The sequence below is a fragment of the Dipodomys merriami genome, unplaced genomic scaffold (genome assembly GCF_024711535.1).
Source record: "Dipodomys merriami isolate MVZ:Mamm:240054 unplaced genomic scaffold, mDipMer1.0.p SCAF_72, whole genome shotgun sequence".
Lineage (NCBI taxonomy): Eukaryota > Metazoa > Chordata > Mammalia > Rodentia > Heteromyidae > Dipodomys > Dipodomys merriami.
In genome coordinates this window covers 1,295,119-1,317,073 of record NW_027206313.1, presented here as the reverse complement: position 1 = coordinate 1,317,073, position 21,955 = coordinate 1,295,119, and the positions used below count along the sequence as shown (strand labels likewise).

The 21,955-nt window shown below is 41.2% G+C and overlaps 1 protein-coding gene across 1 annotated transcript; it reads left to right on the top strand.

Moving 5' to 3' along the window:
• The first annotated feature begins 1,005 nt into the window (after nt 1-1,005).
• Nucleotides 1,006-20,934, top strand: LOC138818165 (RAB6-interacting golgin-like). The gene is made up of 5 exons (XM_070009104.1): nt 1,006-1,171; nt 6,392-6,749; nt 9,147-9,248; nt 12,194-12,334; nt 18,909-20,934. Exons 1-5 carry the CDS (start codon nt 1,111-1,113, stop codon nt 19,336-19,338), a joined length of 1,092 nt encoding a protein of 363 aa, XP_069865205.1. The 5' UTR covers nt 1,006-1,110; the 3' UTR covers nt 19,339-20,934.
• Nucleotides 20,935-21,955: the final 1,021 nt, after the last annotated feature.

Sequence of the window (21,955 nt, the reverse complement as noted above, 5' to 3'; positions counted from 1 at the left end):
CCACCCCCGCATCCCCCCCCCGCATCGCCCCCCCGCATCCCCCCACGCATCCCCCCACGCATCCCCCCCGCATCCCCCCCACGGATCCCCCCACGCACCCCCCCACGCACCCCCCGCATCCCCCCCACGGATCCCCCCACGCACCCCCCCACGCACCCCCCCGCATCCCCCCCACGGATCCCCCCACGCACCCCCCCACGCACCCCCCGCATCCCCCCCACGGATCCCCCACGCACCCCCCCACGCACCCCCCCGCATCCCCCCCACGGATCCCCCCACGCACCCCCCCACGCACCCCCCCGCATCCCCCCCACGCACCCCCCCGCATCCCCCCCACGGATCCCCCCACGCACCCCCCCATGCACCTCCCCCGCATCCCCCCCACGCACCCCCCACGCACCCCCCCGCATCCCCCCCACGGGTCCCCCCACGCACCCGCCACGGATCCCCCACTACATACCCCCCCACGCACCCCCCCACCCCCGAGGACATCCGACCCCAGCGCCCGCACGGTGAATCTGGGGCATCCCAGAGTTGAGAGTCGGAATGGCCCACTTTGGATCCCTCGCAGGCCTGACGCACGTTTTTCTTTCCAGTTCTCTCCTGGCTGCGGCGTGGTACTTTCCAGCCCGTCTTCTCATTTCGGAATTCACACTCATTTTCCACACTCAGGGCTGGAGGTGACCAAGCTCTGCCCAGGGACTTAGGGCGGATCCAAGAGGCGGCCACGCCCACCCTGGAGGCCACGCCCGCCCGGGAGAAGGCCACGCCCACTCGATAGGCCACGCCCGCCAGAGGCGGCCACGCCCTCTCCCGCTCCCCGCCCTCAGCCTCTTCCCGACTGTCTATTCTCCGCAGGGCCACGTCCCCCTACATCTGCTTGATGAGCCCACGCCAATGAGAAGAGGGCGCCGAGGCAGGTCGCGCGAGATGACTGTCTCACGAGGTTTCCTGTGACCATTTCTCCGGCACTGCTGAGGGCAGCCTCGGCGGGGGCCTCGCGTCCGGGAGCCCCGCGCGCTGATTGGCCGATCGCCTCGCGACCGCGGAAAGGAACCCGGATGTGCCCGGGAGGTCGAGTTGGCAGGCGGGGCGCGGGGATCCCGGGCCATGGCGCAGGGCTGGGCGGGCTTCTCCGAGGAGGAGCTGAGGAGACTGAAGCAGAGTCGAGGTGCGGAGCTGCGCGGGCCGGGGCGCCGGGGAGGGCGGGGGAGGGCCGGGGCGGCCGGCGGGGCCCGGGCCGGCCCTTCGGGAACGCGAGCCCCCAGCTCCGGCTGCGGACGGGACCCCCGCCGCGCGGGCCGGGAGGCCGGCCTGCCCCGGGCCTGCCCCTGCTCCGGGCCTGCCCCGGGCCTGCCCCTCCGGCGCGAACGCCGGTGGCCGGCCCGGGTCTGCGTGACGGGACCGCGCCCGCAGCAGCCGCCCGGGCTGCGGTTGCCGGGTGGTTTCTGCCGAAGGGCTCTGGGAGATGGTGTGTCACACACGTGTGTGCGCAGGCTGTGCGCGCGTGCATAGACACGAGTGCACGCACACACCCACCACGCATGTACGTGTACACCCATGCATGTACACACACGTCACGCACACGTGTGCACACACACGTCACGCACACGTGTGCACACGTGTGCCACCCTGGGTGGGTCAGCCAGGACCTGTGCGGCTCCGCGGCCTCACCCACCGGGTGTAAAGCTAGTTGGTACGTTTTTATTGTGATGTAGCGGGTGGGGAAGTCCTTAATACTTTGCTTGTGATTGGTGTTTCATCAAGGTCGGTGTGGAGATCCTGTCATGAGTACCACTTCATGAGAAGATGCTGCACTCTTGGTACCAAATACACTAAGGAGTTTATCTGTGAATAAAACGAAATCCTGCCATGCTCCTTACTACGTTGGGAAAGTCCGACGTGCTGAAGTACGTTTTACCACACATGCGAGAGTAACAGGGCTCATGAGTGGGAGAGGGAGCACATGAGTAACAGAGCTTCCATGCCGATTACATAGATTGGCAAAACTTTGACTAGTCTAAAGACGGTACAGATTATCTCATAAATGTTCTACTACTAGATGTGGTGAAGTGACTGTCTAGTTGAGTGACTCATCCATTCATATGTCTTAGATGTTCAGGAGTGTAGAAACTCTTGCATCTGATCACACTTCCAAATTCTAGGAATTAGCTTCTGGATTAGGGGTGCCAAGACAATCGAGCTATCCTAAACATTCAAAGAGCTGTTGCATAATGAGACAAATCAGGAATAATGTGATAGTAGATGGTATACAAGATGTTGCCACAGAAGTAGGAAGAACTTCATTATGGGAGGGAATTAGATGGGACTTTGGAAGAGTTACAGGAGTTATTAGCAGTATGTCAGGAGAAAGAAGATTTAGTATAAATTCATTATATTAATAAATATTAATATATTAGAAATTACAGTTGGCTATGTAGAAGTATATTTTAACTTATCTGGCAATTTGGGATAAGTAGAGGATAGTAAGAAAGTGAATATCAAAGCCCCAGACTTAATAGAGAGATGGACATTGAATCACTAGTCTATTGATATCTTGAGAACAGAGAAAGCATTGGAGCATCTCTGTATAGCCATAGTCTAATACAGTGATTGGCCTAAAGACACCAGCTGTTTTCATCTTAGATTTCTCATTTGTTAAACTCGAATAAATGGATCAAAAATACAGTTAAAGAACATAGAAAGATTAGATTGATTGCCAGCAAAAACAGGACAATATTCTGTAGAAACACCTGCATGTACATTGGGCAACATGATCCAGATTGTACTTAACCATCTTGTTTATATACAACAAGCCCATTAAAAGAGAGGTGGATAAATAAATAGGCTTGCTAAACATAATCTAGTAGCTGAACATATTAATTGTACAGCTAATAGGTAAAATTAAAAAGTTGTAGATGAATGTGTACTCGGATGCCATATATTTAAGGTCAAAAATCATGTAAGGCCCGATAAAAAGAACATATCTGTTCTTTTAGAAACATAGCAAATCCAGGGCTGGGAACGTGGCTTAGTGGTAGAGTGCTTGCCTAGCACTTATGAAGCTCTGGGTTCGATTCCTTAGTACCACAGACACAGAAAAGGCCAGAAGTGGTGTTGCACCTTAAGTAGTACAGTGTTAGCCTTGAGCAAAAGAAGCTCAGTGCCCAGGCCCTGAGTTCAAGCCTCAGGACTGGCAAGAAGAAAAAGGAAGAAGAGGAAGAGGAAAAAGAAACAGGAAATCTAAAGGATAGCATAGCAAAGGAATGAAACATAAATTTCACTTTGGGAAGCATTGAATATGTTATGACCAAGGAAGGTCAAATACAAAGGGAATTACAAAGGCATTGATGATTATGAGTCAGGTTGAGACAAGTTAAGCTGAAGTAACAAATATCAACTATTTAAAATAACACAGCTTTGCTTTTCACTCTGGCGTCTTGTCTGCGGTGGGTTATCAGCTGACCATCTTCTGGTGCTGTCGTAGTTCACCCTGCAGGAAGAGAAGAAGAGAAGGTTGACCAGTGCTTTCTCCAGTAGATGACTTGTGTCATTTCTATGTTTGTTTTTAAAAATATTAAGTGATACGAATTTGGGAACAGGATACATTTCTCTTATATCTTCAGAAGTTGGGATATGGCTCATCATGGTTTTATTTGTAAAATTTCTTAAAAATAAATCTTTACAGATTGGAATCGTGTGTGACATATACATACATATATTTCCATGTGTGTTCTATTTCATTATGAAAAGCTTGAAATTTTTCATTCATATGTGAAAATATTCTTTAGGTTGATTTGCCATACTTCTGTCATGTAATAATGATTATATGAATCAGTTTCTCAGTGTCTTTTTTTTGGTCAGTACTGGGATTTGAACTCATTTCTTGAGGTCCCTTGGCTGGCTTGCTTAGCCTGCACTGTAGCACACAAACTGTGCCTCCAGACTGACTTATTTTGCTAATTTTTCTATTTTTTTTGGTTGTGGGTCTTGAACTCAGAGCTTGGGTGCCATCCCTGAGCTTTTTCACTCAGGGTTAGCACTCTACCACTTTGAGCCACAGTACTACTTCTGGTAGTACTACTTCTGGTAGTATTTGGAGATGAGAGTCTCATGGACTTTCCTGCCTGAGCTGTCTTCAAAATGTGACCCTCAGATCTCAGCCTCCTTAGTTACTAAAATTACAGGCATGAAACTCTGGTGCCTGGCTTCTTTTGCTAATTCTTTTTTCTTGAACTGGCCTCATATTTCAATCCCCCATGTCTCAGCCTCCTTAGCTGGGATTTCAGGTATGAGCCACAGGCACCTGGTTTCTCATTTTATTTATTCTGTCCATTGTCCGTTTTGCTTATTCCTGCACAAATACCACTGTGTAACAAACCTTAATAATGTTCTTGATATTAATAGTCTAGTACCCTTGTACTTTTTCTATTTTTATTAGCAAATATCAGCTGTACAGCGAGCTGGGTTCGCTGTGACATTTCTGTATATACATACAATGTATCCTCATCAAAATCACCCTCTTTATCACTCTCCTATGGGTTGCTCCTTCAAAAATAGGTTTCATTATTGGTTTATGTTGCAAATAAGCTTGCCGTATTTATCCTGATTTACTGTCCTCATTCACCACTTTCCCCCTTCTCATCCCCATCTCCCCAACACAGCCTGATTGGCTTTCCTGTTTTGTTTTATTGTGAAGTAGTTGTACTAAGGAGGTTCACCATGGTCTTTCAGACAAGAATATATTTTAATCAAGATAGCCCTTTCTGTTGTTTCCTCTTACCCTTTTATGTAATTCTTAAAATAATATTACCAGATTTCTGTAAACTAGGATAGGAATTTCTTTGGAATCTTTGGATCCATTTGGAGAGATTTGACATCTTTATAGAGTATTACTGTATTTAGGTATTTTTTGATATTCTCGGTAAATTCTGAAGTTTCTTTCTTGTAGAAATTTCAACTATCTTTTTGTTTTACATATTCCTAGATACATGAGCATTTCTGGTATTGAAATATTTTCACTTTAAATTTTCTATTTGCTGCTGATACATGGCACAAGATACTAATTGATATTTCATAGAAAAGGAAATATAAAAAATGGTATCACCACCAATGTGCAGTGAATTAGGAATTAAGAACAAAACAGAGAGGTCACCTCATACCTACTTTATTGACAAAAAGCTTCAGAAAGTAGCTTGTATTAAATTGAAAGTGCATCCACAGATTCATACATTAGCAGAGGAAATGCACTGTGAAAAGCGGCTTGACGCTTGCTCTAAACTTACACTTTTCTAATCAAGTAGTCTTTAAACAATAGCGAAGGCAGAATTCTGTACATGAGACAGAACAACCAAGTTCACAGAAGCAGTTGCAAGCCACCGGTCCCTAGAACTTTTAACCCAGAGCTTTTAAGTCTAGTTTGGAAAGTTTAAATAAGAGGCCTGTTTTGCTTCAAAATTCAAATGTAGAAGTAAAAAGGCCTATCATTTGTAAGGACTCATAATTTCATTTCCTGGGCATTTTATAGCAATTGCTATTTATAAATCTTTATGAAATAGATATAAAAGTCAAATTCTCTTGTTTGTCCTAAGAGGTCAACATTGGCATTACCAGAGCAACAAAGTTTAATAAAGGATTTGATTTATGCTTTAAATTTTTTCCCACTTGCTTTATCTTCTTCCATTGCTTTGCAAAGGTTAGTATTAAAATTAGTTTGAGTCTGTTGATGGGATCCTGGCTAGAATTCGGTAAATAGAACCTTTAATAAAACAATTTAAGATTAGCATTTCTAGAGTAAAGGACTTTGCTCAAGTGCATTTCTGTTGAGCTATCTACTAATGTATGAAGTAGCCCAATAAACAGTTAAAGAAATCCCATTTGAAAACTATCCACCATTTTCTTCCAAGAAAGGAGGTAGTACCCTAAATCATATGTAAGACATCAGAAAACTTGTCTACCTAATTTGATCCAAGTTCATTGTTCTAATAATTACCAAATCAAGTTGAAATGAAAATGTTGGGGATGGAGACGTGGCTCAGCTGGTAGAGTATTAGCCAGTGAGTCAAAAATGTCAGGTACCCACGTCCCTGTATCAGACCCAAACAGAAAGAAATGCAAACCTTGTTTTCAGTCCCACTGTCTGACTCGTAATAAAAATGGACTTCTTAAAAAGGTAAGCTGAGAATGTGGTCATATTAAATGTTAATAGCGTGACATGTATTAAATGTATAGAAAATTCGTTGTTCTTTTTTTCCTGGGTTTTCAAGACAGAATAACTTGGAAGGATCTCTAGAATTATTATCAGAGTGTAATGTCAATACTTCATTTTTTAGAGAAATTGTACTTGAAATTACATTTATCTGCTCTTCATGCAAGCATTTCTTTCATGTAGATCCATTTGAACCTCAACGCCGTCTTCCTCTAAAGAAAAGTCGGCAACAACTTCAACGAGAAAAAGCCCTTCTAGAACAAAGCCGAAAACTCGGACTTCAAGATGGATCTACGTCATTACCTCCAGAGCAGCTGCTTTCTGCAGCAAAACAGAGACTTCACCTTCAGAATGCTCATTCTTCTTCCTCTGCACTTCCTCATCCTCCTACACCCTCCACTCCAGTTGCTGATGGACAGCCACAAGGTGCTGAAAGCCAGCCCAGGGGACCAGGACTTGAGAATTCCCATGATGGACACAGAAGTCTTGAGGTTCCCCCTCCAAAGCCAGATTGCAAGTTGGAGGAAAAGAAAGTGGAATTGTTAGTAAGTCTGCAAGACTTTCTTCCTGTTTTACCTTTCTCTCCCCATTGAGCTTTAAGGAAATAGAACTTGTTGATTTATTTTACATGTTCTCTAGTTTATATTCAAGCCTAGAATTGTAATTAGCAAACTACTGAAAAGAAATTACCATGTGAATAAAATTCAGGGTTTGTTAAGCATTTTAATGTTTCCTGTCAATCTTCACAGCAGTTTTATAGTGATATTGATTGGTTTTGCTTCATAATTGAGATACCCAAGACACAGAAAGGATATTATCTTCCTAATACTTGACTTGGTGGTACACACATCAGTAATTTTAGCTATCATAGTAATCCTTAGGAGGCTGAGTCAGGTAGATCATGAGTGAGATCAGGTAGGTTCCTGGTACCTCAAAAAATGTTTCAAGAAAATCCTCCTAAGGTTGATAGACAACTAATGATAAAGAGTGAAGATTCACTTGTAAGTCTCTCTGTTCAGAGTCTGCCCTTGTCACTCTGCAGAAGCAGTTCTAGGCCCAGTGCCACTTCAGATTGAACCTGTTCTTCATTTTCCAGATGGGTATTTCATGAGCCCAGAAAAAGGTAGTTGTAGAGGAGACCCGAAGGTAGAGTCATAGGAAGAAGTATAGGAAGTTCAGGAGACAAGTACGTAACTTAGCTGCAGAATCAAATGCCTTTTTACTCTTTTTTTTTTTTCTTTTTTTATCCTGGGGCTTGAACACTGGGCCTGGCCGCTGTCCCTGCTCCAGGCAAGTGCTCCACTACTTGAGCCACAGCACACTTCCCTTTTTATCCTTTAATGTGTTTGTATTAGAACCTTATGATTCTGTTTGGCCACACTGATGGAAATTGCCATTCTGAAATTCTTAAAGAAATATTAGAGAAAGGATAGTGTTTCTTTTTGTTTACTCTAATGAGATTTTGCAAATATCTTTTCTAATTTCTGATATTTCCAACTTCTGTTGACCCATGATATTCTGGACTGAGTTTAACATGTTTTCTGTTTGTTGGGAATTTAAAACTAAGAATTCATTTTGTCAAGAGATAGGAATCTACGTGAGTTACGAATCCAACATTGAAATATTGCGTAGTTAAATATCTTGAAGTATATTCTACCAACAATGCCTCACACCAGTTGGAGGGGGAATGAGTTTAAGTTGAACTAGATAATTTGTTTTCTATTGTAATTTTAGCAGCAAGGTTTTCCTTTGAAGCCTAGACTTGCCTTGAAAATGATTGAAGTGAACAATTTAGGTTGGATATAATAAGAAAAACTAGTTTTATTATTAGATGTATGGGAGAAAATTCATAGAAGCATGGGGTTTGAGGAACCAAGAAACATGGATCTTGATAAAAAGAAATTCTGAGGTTATAAGCATAGCAAAAGAAGGGTGTTTCTTACCTATGCTCTAAGATGAGAGAGGCAAAGGGTAGACCAGAGAATAATAGAGCAATAAAGAAGAAAAGAAATAGTATGTGAGTTCACTGATGCAGCATGATAACAAAGCCTCAGAGGGAAAAACTTCTGATCGAAGTAATGACTACAAATATGCCAGGTGGCAGTGTTACCATTTCAGAAGGTGTCGGGTGATCTGGAACAAAGGAGCATGAGGAGATGTCTACAATCGTAAGGTAGAAAGTTGTAGGAATAGAGGGGACTCCTGGAAGTGGTTACTAGGTTTATGAGTAAAAACTTAAAATAATGGCTGTAAGAAATGCCAATGACAGGAATAAATAGTGTTCTGTTACCTTGTTTAATTTGAGTTGGCACCAACTTCATGACTTTATGGGAAATTTTGATATATTTCTCTCAGAATTGGATAGATTGGAAGACAATATGTGTATCTAGATCTTTGAAGTTTTTCTTTAGCCCAGTTAAATTGGGCTTTAGCTCATAGTGCTTCATTACATTTTAAAATGTTTTAAGAGTTAGAAAAAAGTGAGCAAATTGAAAGAAACACATGAAATCGTTGACCATTATGTTAACGACGTTAGAGGGACTTTGCACTAGAGGAAACTACAAACTATGACATATCAGCTGCAGACCAATTTATTTTGATCTTCATTTTGCCTATAACACATAATTAACTTACACATTTCTTTGTACTTCTAAGAAACTGCCACAGTACTCTGGTTTCCAGTTTGTGGGTTTCTAGATTATACACATTTAATGGATTTCAAAGGTCTTATTTGTGTAAGCTTTTTCTACTTCAGATCGTTGTCTTTGTTCCTATTAAACAGAAGAATGAGCTACAGATGGGTCTTATAGGAGGACTTTTGAAAGAAAATACACGTGATCTGCGTGGTTAAATTTTATACATAGGAGGCAGACTTGTGAGGTGTGGGCAGGACAGTACTGTCTTTCATAAATTAATTTCTGTATCTTTTTCTCCCTAGGCAAGAAAAGTCTCGCTGGGAAGTTCTTCAGCAAGAGCAACGCCTAATGGAAGAGAAAAATAAACGTAAGAAAGCTCTTTTGGCTAAAGCTATTGCAGAAAGGTGAGGCACCTAAAACAGGGGAGGTTATTTATACATTGTTCCTTTCATGTTTCAATTCTATTGCCCTGTTCCTGTTCTAATACTTCTAATACTAGCTATAAGCTGTTTTAGAAGTGTTATAAAAATCCTAGTTTTAATTATTAAGAGAATTTTTGAAGCATAGGTGAACTTATAAATACAGCTACAATTAAGATCTAGCATCACTCAGGAGCCGGTGGCTCACGCCTGTCATCCTAGCTATTCAGGAGGCTGAGATCTGAATATTGTGGTTCAAAGCCAGCCCAGGCAGGAAAGTCTGTCAGACTCTTTTCTCCAATAAACCACCAGAAAACTGGAAGTGGTGCTGTGGTTCAAGTGGTAGAGTGCTTGCCTTGAGTTGAAGGACAATGCCCAGGCCCAGAGTTCAAGCCCCATGACTGACAAAAAAAAAAAAAGATCTGGCGTCCATTTTTTTCCATGGTGACCATGTATGCATTCGCAAGGAGAGCAGTGGACAGCTCTCAGTGTATGCCAACAAGAAACAAATTCAAGTTTAGATTTTCATGTGGAGAAGCCTTTATCATCTGGCATGTCAGGGAATCAGGTTATTCTACACAAGTGACTTATATTGTTACAAATCAAAGTGTGTATGAACAGCATATATGTAAGATAATGTAAGTTGAATGTGTGTTTAAGCTGTTTAAATCTCTGCATGAGATGTGCGTTTTCGGATACCTCCAAGTGCTGTTCTGTCCTTGTGTCAGCCTCAAACAGCCACATTCCCATTTAAGCTGTTCTCTCTGTGGCCGTTGCTCTTTTTGTCCTTTTAGTTTGTGGTTTGTAGTCTCTCATGGTTTAGAGGTCAAGGTAGGTCAAGGTTAAACACTAAAGCGTGGTTGAAATAGTGTCAATTGAATTCAAGCAAGCATTCGATAGGATTTCCTTCTTAAAACCTTTAATGAGGTCTGCAAAACTTTTACTATTGAGGCTGGAGTATATAGAGAGACAGAGGAGATGAGAGGAAGGTTAGGTGGATGTAAGAGTAGTTCAGAATTTTATTTTATTTTATTTTTTTGTCGGTCGTGGGATTTGAACTCTGGGCCTGGGCTCTGTCCCTCAGCTCTTCAGATCAAGGTGAGCACTCTACCACTTGAGCCACTGTGCCACTTCTGGTTTTCTGGTGGCTTATTGGAGAAAAGAATCTCACAGACTTTCCTGCCCGGGCTGGCTTTGAACTGCAATCCTCAGATCTCAGCCTCCTGAGTAGCTAGGATGACAGGCCTGAGCCAGTAATTCAGAATTTTTACCAGAAGTGTGTTTGTATTTGAAAAAAAAAAATTCTCAACCTGGATCTCTCCTGAGACATAGGAAATAGCTTTTTCCCTATAATCAATTGCTTTTCCAAAGGCATTTTAGTACTCTTCGGTCTAGCTGAAGTGGGGAGATGATTTGCCAGGGATTTTATGAGGTTGATGGAATTGGCTGGGTATGGTGGCATCTGACCGTATCCCACCTCAGAAAGTAGCGTAGGAGGCTTGTGTAGCCATCCTGAGCTACCTCAGCGGAGCCTCAAGATTTGTAGGTTCAGTTCAGTTCTGCCCCCAGTGCTGTTGACTTCACACAGAAGTGGGAGACACAGAAACGTAAGAAAATGCGCCATCATTGGTGATTAATAAATGGATAATGAACAGTTGAAGTAAAAGGGTCACACTGATAAGTGACTTTTATCTGCAGAAGGAAAAGGAAATGCATAGTGCAGTAAACACCAGAAGAATGTTAAGTAGCATGATAGTGATTTCATGTTTAGGTTTTCTTCTCATGAATGTGTGTGAGGTTTTGAAATGAGTGGAATCATGATGAAAGATGTGTTGTATTCTTTATTCTGTCTCATAGTGTGTATTCTACTTGTATTCTTAAATGTGTCTAGAGAAGGGATAAGGTGGTGAAGTTGGATGTACTTCTAAATAAAGAAATAAGAAAATGTATTGGTTTTGAGCCCTACAGATAGTTTTGAGAATCTGTAGTTTTTGCCTAGAGAATAAGAAAAGAAGCAAAGTAATGAAAGTATGGGGAAATGGAGCCTTAGAAAATGAAAGACAAATGGATATTTTTGTATATATAAAGTAGTGCTGTTTAATGCAAGAATCAGTTCTTCATGTTGCTAAGTATCAGAAATGAAAATAGGCTTAGCAAGAATGCCTTGCTGAGCGTGGTGACACGTGGTTATAACTAATCCAGCCCTTAAAATAGAGTGGGTAGGTAGGAGGGTCCTGAGTTCCAGGTCAGTCGGGGCTGCTGCATAGCAAGCACATGGCAAAACAGACTCCAAAAACCAAGGGCTAGAGCTGGGCGCCAGTGGCTAACACCTATAATCCTAGCTACTCAGGAGGCTGAAATCTGAGGATCGTGGTTCAAAGTCAGCTCTGACAGGAAAGTTCTTATCTCCAGTTAACCACCAGAAAACCAGAAGTGGTGCTGTGGCTCAAGTGGTGGAGTGCTAGTCTTGAGCTGAGGAGCTGAGGGACAGCGCCCAGGCCCAGAGCTCAAGACCCACGACTGACCACCCCCCACCCCCCAAAAAAAAACAAACAAACACAAAGGCTGGGCATGTATGTAGTTCAGCGACAGAGTGCTTGTGCCTCCCGCAGAGCAGGAGAGGGGGAACGAGGAATGTCAAAACCCCTGGTACTGGCCTGGGCCTTTTAAATATCCCTCCCACCCCCCTTATTTATGAAAATAATATGGCCTAATAGAAAATTTGGAAAAATAAGGAAAAGTTCTCTCAGTGTAGTGTTAGAGGTAGACCAAAATGTTACCAGCATTTAAAAAATCTTTTTTTTCTAATCTAATCTTTAAAAACTCATGAACTGTAATTATATATAGTGTCTTTTTTTAATTTATATTATGTATGAATCTGTGTATTTAAATGTCAATCTCCCCTCCCCCCGACTGTCCTGATTTTCTAGATCTAAAAGAACTCAGGCAGAGGCCTTGAAACTAAAGCGGGTCCAGAAGGAATTACAGGCTTTAGATGACATGGTGTCAGCTGACATTGGGATCCTCAGAAACCGCATTGATCAGGCCAGCCTAGACTACTCATATGCACGGTGAGTTGGAAAGGTAAACTCTGACAAGATCTTATTTAGTTTATATATATATATATATATATATATATTTACATACACACACATATTAGCTAAGCTAGTAGGTTTTATGAGACTCATCATTTAAGTCTCATAACAACCCCTTAAGTAATGCATTTATTCCTCTTGGGCCAATTTGAGTGACAGAATCTGCCTACCTGTTGTAAGTTCCTATTAGAGCATTTTCTGCATTATTTATGTTATTTATTTACATTTTAGTCTTTCTGGTGAACTTTCATATATTTATAACGTTTGGCGCTCTTCGGTCTTTCAGAATCTAACAATGCGGTCTTTCAGAATCTAACAATGTAAATGTCTGAGTGACCTGCACCAACAGTATTATTCTATCACTGAGTCTAGGCCCCTTCCATTTAAAATGCTTGACTGTTTGATGTAGTCTTTGTGGGAGCCAGATTCTCACTTTAGTTTTCATCAAAGTAAGGCCTAGCTTATTTTTTTAATGCTTATGAATATTTTAAAGAAAATACCACCGTAAGATTCTTGAGGTTTGTTTTGTCTCTTTTGGATTATACTTGGTACAAAATGGTTTGATATCATATGTTTCCTTGGATCCAACCACTGGCATTTTTCTGAAGAAAAAAAAATCAGAGTATTTTTTAAACGAACTAGCACATGTAAAAAATTACATGGCCCTTACAAAGAGATAAAAGGGCAAAAAAGTATTCCAATTTCAGGGTTTTCAAGTCCCTTCAGCATTGCTTTAATCATCCTGGTTTGTCTTTCTCACAAGGGAATTCTGTGTTAATGACTCTGTTTTGCATCTTTCTCTGTAACACTAGAAATCAATCAGAACGCCTCATTAGTCCAGGGTGAACCACAACATCAGAATGTTTATGTAACAATTTAATAAAGCGGAAATGCTTGATGATGGTTTTTAATTCACTGTTCAGTGTTTAGGAAAGAGGTTTGTGGTTGTCTTTGTGATTTTTTTGTAATTGTTTTTTGACCAAATGGACTGCCTTTATTAATTAACAACCTAAATCAATGTCATCATGGTCTGATAAATAAATATTCCAGATTCTACTAATAAAAATAAACTTGTTAAGAGGCTAACCAAGATTTTTTAAGAGTAAACTAAGCCTTGATTTTTGGTACATTTTATTCTCATGAGTCACCTTTATAGTCTTATAGCCTTTCATATAAATAATTCATAGTATCAGGTATAGTACTAGGTACCTTGGCTGGAACTATAATTTGATTTTGTTTTAATTCTGTCGTAATGGAGGCTGGGGAAGGATACTTCATATTTATATTACATAAGATTAGTACTCTTAAATTATATCTTACAATGCTAGCCTATAGAGAACCATAAAGAAGGTGGAATTATTAGGGGAGAAAATAACCTGTATTATGTAAATTTTCTTAATGAAATTTTAGTAAATTTTTACATAGTAAAAATATTTTACATGATATATTTTGCATCTTTAATGAGTTAATAATGTCAGTTTTTCATGATACTGCTATTCATGTTACTTTTTGTAAACAGATACTTTATATAAATGATGAGGCTGGTTTTAACAGCCTAAGCTCATACCAGGCATGGTGGTGCATACCTGTAATCCCAGCATTTAGTAGAAACACAGGAGAATTGTGAATTCCAGGCTAGCCTGAGTTACCAAGAGGTTTCAAGGCCAACTTGGATTAGACAGCGAAACCCTGACTCAGAAGACCAAAACCGAAGAAGCCTCTGCTCATAGAAGTGGAACCTGGTTTTGGTGTTGTTCATGCATCAGACTGAGACAACCTTTTCTAATGTGCCGTCATAGTTGCTGAGGAATTCCAGATTGAGCATATGACCCAGGGCTAGGGCGGCTCACTGCACAGGCATGGCCCGCCCCCAGCACTACAAATACTGTCACTGTCAGACTCTACTAGAAGGTAGCACTTGGGGGATTCAGTGTCCGTGAGGGAATCCCTTGACTGCCTTAGTTGGGTAGTGCCTGGCACAGTACTGTCCACAAAAGGTTCTGTGTAACAAGTGAGGCACATTGCTTTGTAAAATTGGCACATGCAGAGCAACTTAGGATAGTGGCTGCCAACTTAAGCGAGCTGCTGCTGCTTCTGTGAACAGCTGTGGCCCGTGCTGCTCCTTGCAGTGTGGGGTGTGCAGAAAGAGCCACGCTTCGAACCCTTCGTTACCAGGAAAAACACTTGTCCTTGTCATCTAGGTATAATGGATACATACACACATTTTTAAGTCATCTTATTAATAATTGACAGAAGTAAAAATAAAAGGATTGTGGAAGGTAACTTTATAAGACTATAAGCACAATAAACCTCTTTGTTTCAGGTCAAGTTTGACTCAAACATTAAATGATGAAAAAAATGTAGCTACGTTCTTTTAGCAACATAGGAGAGAGCCGGTTACTTGGAAAATATTGGCTGATTAAGTTTTTCCTGTTTAAATGATTATCCACTGCATGGGAATATCACATTTCTCTTTGTGTTTTATTTTTTTAATCCTTAGAGGTATAATTTTCACTCATTGCTTCTTGAGTTTGACGCAATTCACCTGCCTGGGTTTTGCACAAGATTCACGATCTGAGTTTCCCTTTTCTTGTCAGGGTCATCCCTCACATTCTAGAGAGTATATCTCTGTATTGCACTCGTTTCTTAGTAATGTCCTAACAGATTACCGCACACAGAGTGCTTTGAAATACCAGGAATTTTCTCTCGTGTTTCTGGAGGCTAGACATCCAAAGTCCAGGTGCCCAGAGGCTCCGCTTCCGCAGACACCGCAGGAGTCCATGCGGGGGCCTTCACCAGCTTGTGGTGGCTCCAAGTGTTGCTAACCATGGCCACTCCGCTCCCTTCTGTGCAGCCCCAGAGACATAGTCTCCTCTTCCATCTTGAGATGGTGCCGTAACTCCTCACATCCTTACTCACATGCTTTTCCTGCAAGGTAATGTTTTATATAAAGTAATACTCACTTCTAGTTCCATACACTCCAAAGTGAGTGCTGTTTTTGGAAGGCCGCGTTTCACCACCACACCAGTGATCTTTGGATTTCTCTCACAAGAGTACAAGGTCTTCCTCTGTCAGTTTTCTCTATGTTGCCAGTATGTGTAATAAATGAGAAATAATTCTCAACTCTTTGCAGTGAAAGTTAACAGATGATGCCTTTTGGCTTTTTAAAAATACCTTCTTGAGGTGAAATAAAGCATTTAGATAAGTAAGCAATGATAATAATTTACTTCACTATTGCATCTCTCTACATCATCTCATCAGTCTCTGGTTTCTTATTGTTTTAATTTTTAGCACAAACGGATAGTTTTTGAGTAATGATGAAAACACTGCTAGTGCAATAAGATGTCAAAATATCTCAAGAGAGGGAAAATGACTTCCAGTCCCTAATCTATTTCAGATGTGTAAAAGGGTTCATTGAACCCATTGTAATCATTGTAAAACACAATCCATTTTAACCCAGGTTTTTAAAATATTTTTTCTTGTCCATTGAAAGACTTCTAAGAAAGTATAAATGTGATATGTTTATCCATGAAAATAGGTAAAACAACTTAGAAACTAAAAAACCAACAAACTGATAGTATACCCGGGGTTAATGATTGTAATTTTTTTTTTTTTTTAATCTCAGGGATACTAAAACCAAAAGACAGTTTCTAAATCCTTTAAGTAACATTTGTGAAATCATTCAGTGTTCCTTTAAATAACAAAACAATTCTGTAATTACATTTCCAGTTCAATATGTCTTGCTCTGTTATGCATAATGCTCTTATTATTCTGTTCCACAGTATGTCATCACACTCTTAATTTGGAATTATCCACCAGCCCCCCCAGGCTAATAGTGCAGTGTGTGAAACTAATCAATATTTCAAACATAAATCACTCTGTACAAGAATATAGATGCATGTTTCTGACTAGAGGGACTTTAAAAAAACAAAATACAAAAACTTCAGTGATTTATCTAGGGTGAAAGATCAATAGAAAAGCTATTTGCAAACAGCTTTTGCACATGTTAATTTGCAATTAACTAATGGGACCTATTCTCAAATGTTAATTTCAATTCAGTATTCATGAAACTAGTCTGTAAATTTCTACTAACATACTTTGGCTGAGGGAGACCACCAACTTGCAGAAAAGGGAAATTGGGTAGAAGCGGTAAGATATTCATACACACACACACACACACACACACACACACACACACACACACACACAAACAATTTTGATTTCAATAGGTACTCAGCTAATAAAGATGTTCTCCTTAGGTTTATTTTGTGAGACAGTTAAAAAAAAACAGAAAATATTGTTAAATGAGTACAGATTGAAAGTATGAACACCATGATCTTAACTTTTAGACAGTTGTTTACTAATGCTTTGAAAAGGTACTCTAAAAGGAGAATTATCTTTCTCCGGTAGCAGTAGGTGAGGTGTCTGGCCTATTGATACTGTTCAATCCTAGGCCACTCCTAAGATGATGATGTTATCATCATTATTTTATAGATAAACTCACCAAACTCAGCTAATAACTGCCCAGGATCACTGAACTGAACTTTTCAATCTTCGCCTCTACTTCCACCCCTTCCACAGGGATCCGCCTGTGTTTTTTACTCTGAATTTTGACCCTAGGACACACCTGGTTAGAACAGAGATGGGCAAATCACTTGTAAGACATTTCACCCATAGGCTAACAAGCAGCTTCCAGCCACCGACAGTAAGAGTTCTCTGGGTCAGGCTAACCAAGGTACTCCTTCAGGAGGCGTAAGATGGATCACTGGCAGAGGGAAGTGGATTTGTTGTAGAGCCTCCAGCTGTAACCATATTAGGCTACAAATTTGACAGAGAGTTCAAGTCAGAGAAAGGAATGGCTTCTCAGTATTGAGGAAACGCCTGATTCTGATGGCCTGTGTATGATATTGCCTCTTCCCTGAGCTAGTTTGACAGGATACTTGATTCTTTGTATCCAAAGACCAAAGCAGGAAATGACCAGAAACTTTGGAGCCCCAAAACCTTTTATGATTTTCACTATCTTTCTTTCCAAGACTGTGTCTTACATTAGGAGATAGAACTTTATTTGTTCTAAAGTGCTAAAAACTACTTCCTTCCTGGGTTTAAATAGTAGGTAATGGTAGGAGGAGCCAACAGGGCCTCCACAGCTAATTAACTTGAGAATGAGTTGGCAGTTGGCAAATAGAAATCAGGCTCTTTTTCTTGGAAGAGAGGAAGAACCTTCATTGTTGCTAAAAGTCACCTGATGTAGGAAAAGCAAGAGGTAATGGATGCAGATGTACCGGAAAAGGAAGAGAAAGGGGCCGTTGGAGCTGCCTCTCCATTCCAGCTGTCCTCGTTCAGCAAGACCTTCAGTAGAACTAGCTCAGTGTGGTGGAGGCGCATGCCTGTCTTTCATGCGTTAAAGTAAGCACAACTGGCAAAGGGTGTGCCTAAGCAACAACCAGCTCAGAACAGAGTTGGACATTTGCCAAGCAAACACAAGGCCCTGAGTTCAAATTTGACCACCAAAAAATAAGACTGAAGCCAGGACCTTGTGCCTGCTAAGTAAGCTTTTTGCTACTGAGCTATATCCTCAGCCCATAAAGCTTCCTAATAAGAGCGTGACGGGTATCTCTTGCTGCCAACTGCAGAAAAACTTAAAGAAAAAACTATAAGAAAAACTTAACCCGGGAATTCTTTTTTTTCAGCTGAGAATAATTTTGTCCATCAAGAGATGTTTGGCAGTGAATATCTGGAGACATTTTGGGTTGTCATGATTGCAGGGTTGTTCTAGCAGCTAGTGGGCAGAAGCTAGTGATGCTACAGGATCCTATAAGGAGCTGGCAGCTCTGCACAAGAACAAATTGCATGCCCAAGTTGTCAGCAACAAGAAAAACCCTGCTAAATCTGTACTCAAGCTTTCCATTCCACTTGGTGTTCACATCTCTCCCTCACCTGCTGTCGTCTTGTTTTGTGTGTTCTGTCCTGTTCATGTTCACCACCCACTACCCTCCGGAGCCTTCTTCAAAATGTTTCCTACTTTTCTAAGCCACACATTAGGTGCAAGTTTTCTGTTTGCTCCATCTCTTGCTTTACATTTAACCAGTTGTGGGCTTCAGCTAGCTAGTGCTAGCTCATACTAGCAGACCTTGTATATTTCTCCAATTCTACGTTTAAAGATGTCATACCAATAGTTTGAAACTGGCCAGCAGGGGAATATGCATAGCACAGAAGCTTCACAAAGCTGTCAATCAGAGTTCCCCACCTTCCACCCTCATCCCAGAGCTAACACACTACTGAATTAAAATAAGCCTGTTTGCACACAAACACAGCTTTGGAAAGAACTGCGTGCAGAAGAGTGCTGTTGTAGGAGATGAATCCAAATAAGGAAGCTGTGAAAGGCCCGGCATCTGTGACGTAGTTTATCGGGTGTGGAGACAAGTGTTCAGACGGTATTAATATCCACACTGCCCTGTGCATTTCTTTTCCAATTAGAGTTTATTATTTCCACACTGTCTCTCGAGTGTCTAACCCTAATGGGCCAATCTGTGTATCTGTCCTGATACAGAAAGCGTTTTGACAGGGCTGAAGCTGAGTACATTACTGCGAAGCTAGATCTGCAGCGCAAGACTGAGATAAAAGAACAACTCACAGAACACCTTTGTACAATCATACAGCAAAACGAGCTCCGGAAGGCCACAAAGTTGGAGGAGCTGATGCGGCAACTGGATGTACAAGCCGACGAGGAGACCTTGGAACTCGAGGTGGAGGTGGAAAGATTGCTTCAAGAACAGGAAGCAGAAGCGAGGAAACAGGCGGGTTCCGAGGAGAAGCCGCATCCATCTGCCGGGCAGAGGGTGACATTAGAATTCGCTAAAGAAAGCAGTAATCCTCATGAACAAGCTGCCTCTCCAAAGGCAGACAGACAGTGTGACAGTGCCAGTCCACAAAGTCCAAACCAGGGCGTTAGTAAAACTTCCGCTGCTCTGGCATCATGAAGTGCCAGTGGGCTTCTCAATTAATGTGATAGTAAGTTGATTATACCGTCTATGGTAGAGTATATTCTCACCCCTCATAAAAGCCTCTTTAAAACTGTATATTATGTTTGACTTTTCCAAAGTTCAGAATGATGGTAATTTTATAATGATGGTAATTTTATAATGAGGGGGCATCTTTCACCTTAATTTTAATTCCGTTTTTAAAATTATTATACTGAGCTAAAATGACTGACTTAAAAGGATAGAAGAGTTGGAAGCCATGGGTTTGAGCCCCAGCATTTGGAAAATCAAAAAGGAGAAAAACTACAGAGCTAGGCTGTTTTCAACCGTATATGAACAATAATAGCCAGACTCATTTGTCTTGTGGGAAAAACATTGAGAATACTGTTTTATGTGATTATTGATACAGAAATTACTGTGTAGGAGTCTGGAAGAGAACAACAAAAGTAGTAGATTGAATTATCTACATCTTACTAGAGCCGCCAAACATAGCTTAAAACTATAGTTTATGTAAATAACTAGGCAAGTTAAGCTTTTGCCTTCAATTTTCCTTTAAGTGGTTTTAGTTTAGTTAGTTTAGTTAGAATGTTAGTTGACATATATATACATATATAAATGTCTAATTTTAATGTAGTCTGTTTTCTTTAGTCAAGAAATTCAATGAGTTAAATTTAGATAATTTCTAATTTCTAAAGTGAAGGATAAAAAAATATATATAGAAAATCTCATTACTTTTGATTATCCAAACGATGTCTTTTCTTTCTAAAGTTATCTGTTGGGCATTAATTATCCTATCACAAAGCATTTAAATTGTTAAAAATGTTGTTTTTTTTTTAACTTTAGTAGTTGGTTAATTACCTATTACTGATACTTGCTCATGACATTGTGCTATATGTGAATGTGTATATAAGATTTATAATGTCTCAAATATGTCAATGTTACCTTAAATTATGATCTATATCAGAAATTTAAAAAAACAGGTTACATTTTAAGTCATGAAAGAACTTATAGAAAACTTATGGCTACCCTATTTTTGGGGGGGGGGGGTCCGGTCATTGGGCCTGAACTCTGGGCCTGGGCGCTGTCCCTCAGCTCTTCAGCTCAAGGCTAGTGCTCTACCACTTGAGCCACAGCTCCACTTCCGGCTTTTTTCTTTTTTCTTATGTGGTGCTGAGGAATCGAACCCAGGGCCTCATGCATGCAAGGCAAGTGCTCTACCACCGAGCCACCTTCCCAGCCCATGGCTACCCTATTTTAAGTGAGTTTGTTTGGGACTGTTACCTTCTGATAATGTGGATGAGCTTTGTACTTTTTTATAGTTCGAGTTGAGACTGAAATTTCCATTACTGATTTGTCTAAGCAGAAGCATATAGACAGTACAGTGCTGTTTTTATTTATGAATAACATATATATATATAAATTATGTATTGAAAGCATTGCACAAGACATTTATTTTTCTAAGCAGTAAACAAGTCTGATGTATTTATAGTGTGGTGTCTGTTTTACTATAAAAGAAACAAATTTCAAGCAATTTAGTAAGCATTCTTAAGCAGCATGTGTCTTTTACCTTACAGGTAAAAGTTTGCTCACTCTGCTCTGAGCCTCTGTTAAAGAAAAGTAGTTAATAAATGAAGTCTCACACTATTCCTTAAATACAAGTACATACGATCTCAAATCTCATTGTAAGGACTTGTAAACTGTTTGGAGAGATGAAATTCATGAACAGAATTAGTTGGATGAGGACTCAGAGATCATCTGTTCAGGCCATCTCATTTTAGGCTATTGATGTTGTTTTGGTCAGTTGTGGGCTTGAACTTGGGGCCCTGGTGCTGCCCTGGGCTTTTTCACTCGAGGCTAGTGCTCTACCACTTTGAGCCACAGCGCCGTTACAAGGCCATCTCATTTTATAGTGGGGAGCTTGTCCAGAGAGCCTCTTTTCCTCCCCTTGGAAGTCCCCTCCCTCCCCTTGCGTCTCCCTTGTCTTCTTTCTTTTCTGTGTTGACCTCTCTCTCTTGTCTCTCCCCGTCACCACCCCAGTTTCTCTCTCTTTCTGTTCAAGGGCTTGAATTCAGGGTCAGCACGGTTCCTGAGCTTTTATGTCAAAGCTAGTTAGTGCTCTGCTACTTGAGCCACAGCTCCCCTTCCAGGATTTTGGTGGTTAATTGGAGATAAGCATCTCATGGACTTTCCTACCTGCCCTGGCTTTGAACCATGATCTTCAGATCACAGCCTCCTGAGTAGCCAGACCAGCACCTGCCTACAAAACAAAAACAAAACACACAAGGTCTCACTGTAACTCTGTTGGCCTTGGCTTCATGTCCCCAAATGCACCACTGCACTCAGCACAACGGGATACTCGTGATGGATGTGCAGCCTGCATCTCTCAGGCTGTAAAGTTCGCTGTCTCCCTCTACTTAACCATTTTGCTTTATAACACATTCAAGCGTTGTGTGTGTGTGTGTGTGCGTGCAAAATGCTTTCAGATATGGCTATAAAAGGTCCACTGAAACCATTATCTTGCTTGCCTTTTCTAGGGTGGTATCTGAGTGCTCAGGTGATGATATAAGTGACAAAATCATATTGCATCAAGTTCATATCAAGGCAGCTGTAGCCCATG

Excerpts from the sequence above, each read along its gene's own strand:
- LOC138818165 (XM_070009104.1), top strand. The coding sequence starts at position 1,111 with ATGGCGCAGGGCTGGGCGGGCTTCTCCGAGGAGGAGCTGAGGAGACTG. Across the intron at positions 9,249-12,193 it reads GCTAAAGCTATTGCAGAAAG|ATCTAAAAGAACTCAGGCAG; the intron begins GTGAGGCACCTA and ends CTGATTTTCTAG. Across the intron at positions 12,335-18,908 it reads CTAGACTACTCATATGCACG|AAAGCGTTTTGACAGGGCTG; the intron begins GTGAGTTGGAAA and ends GTCCTGATACAG.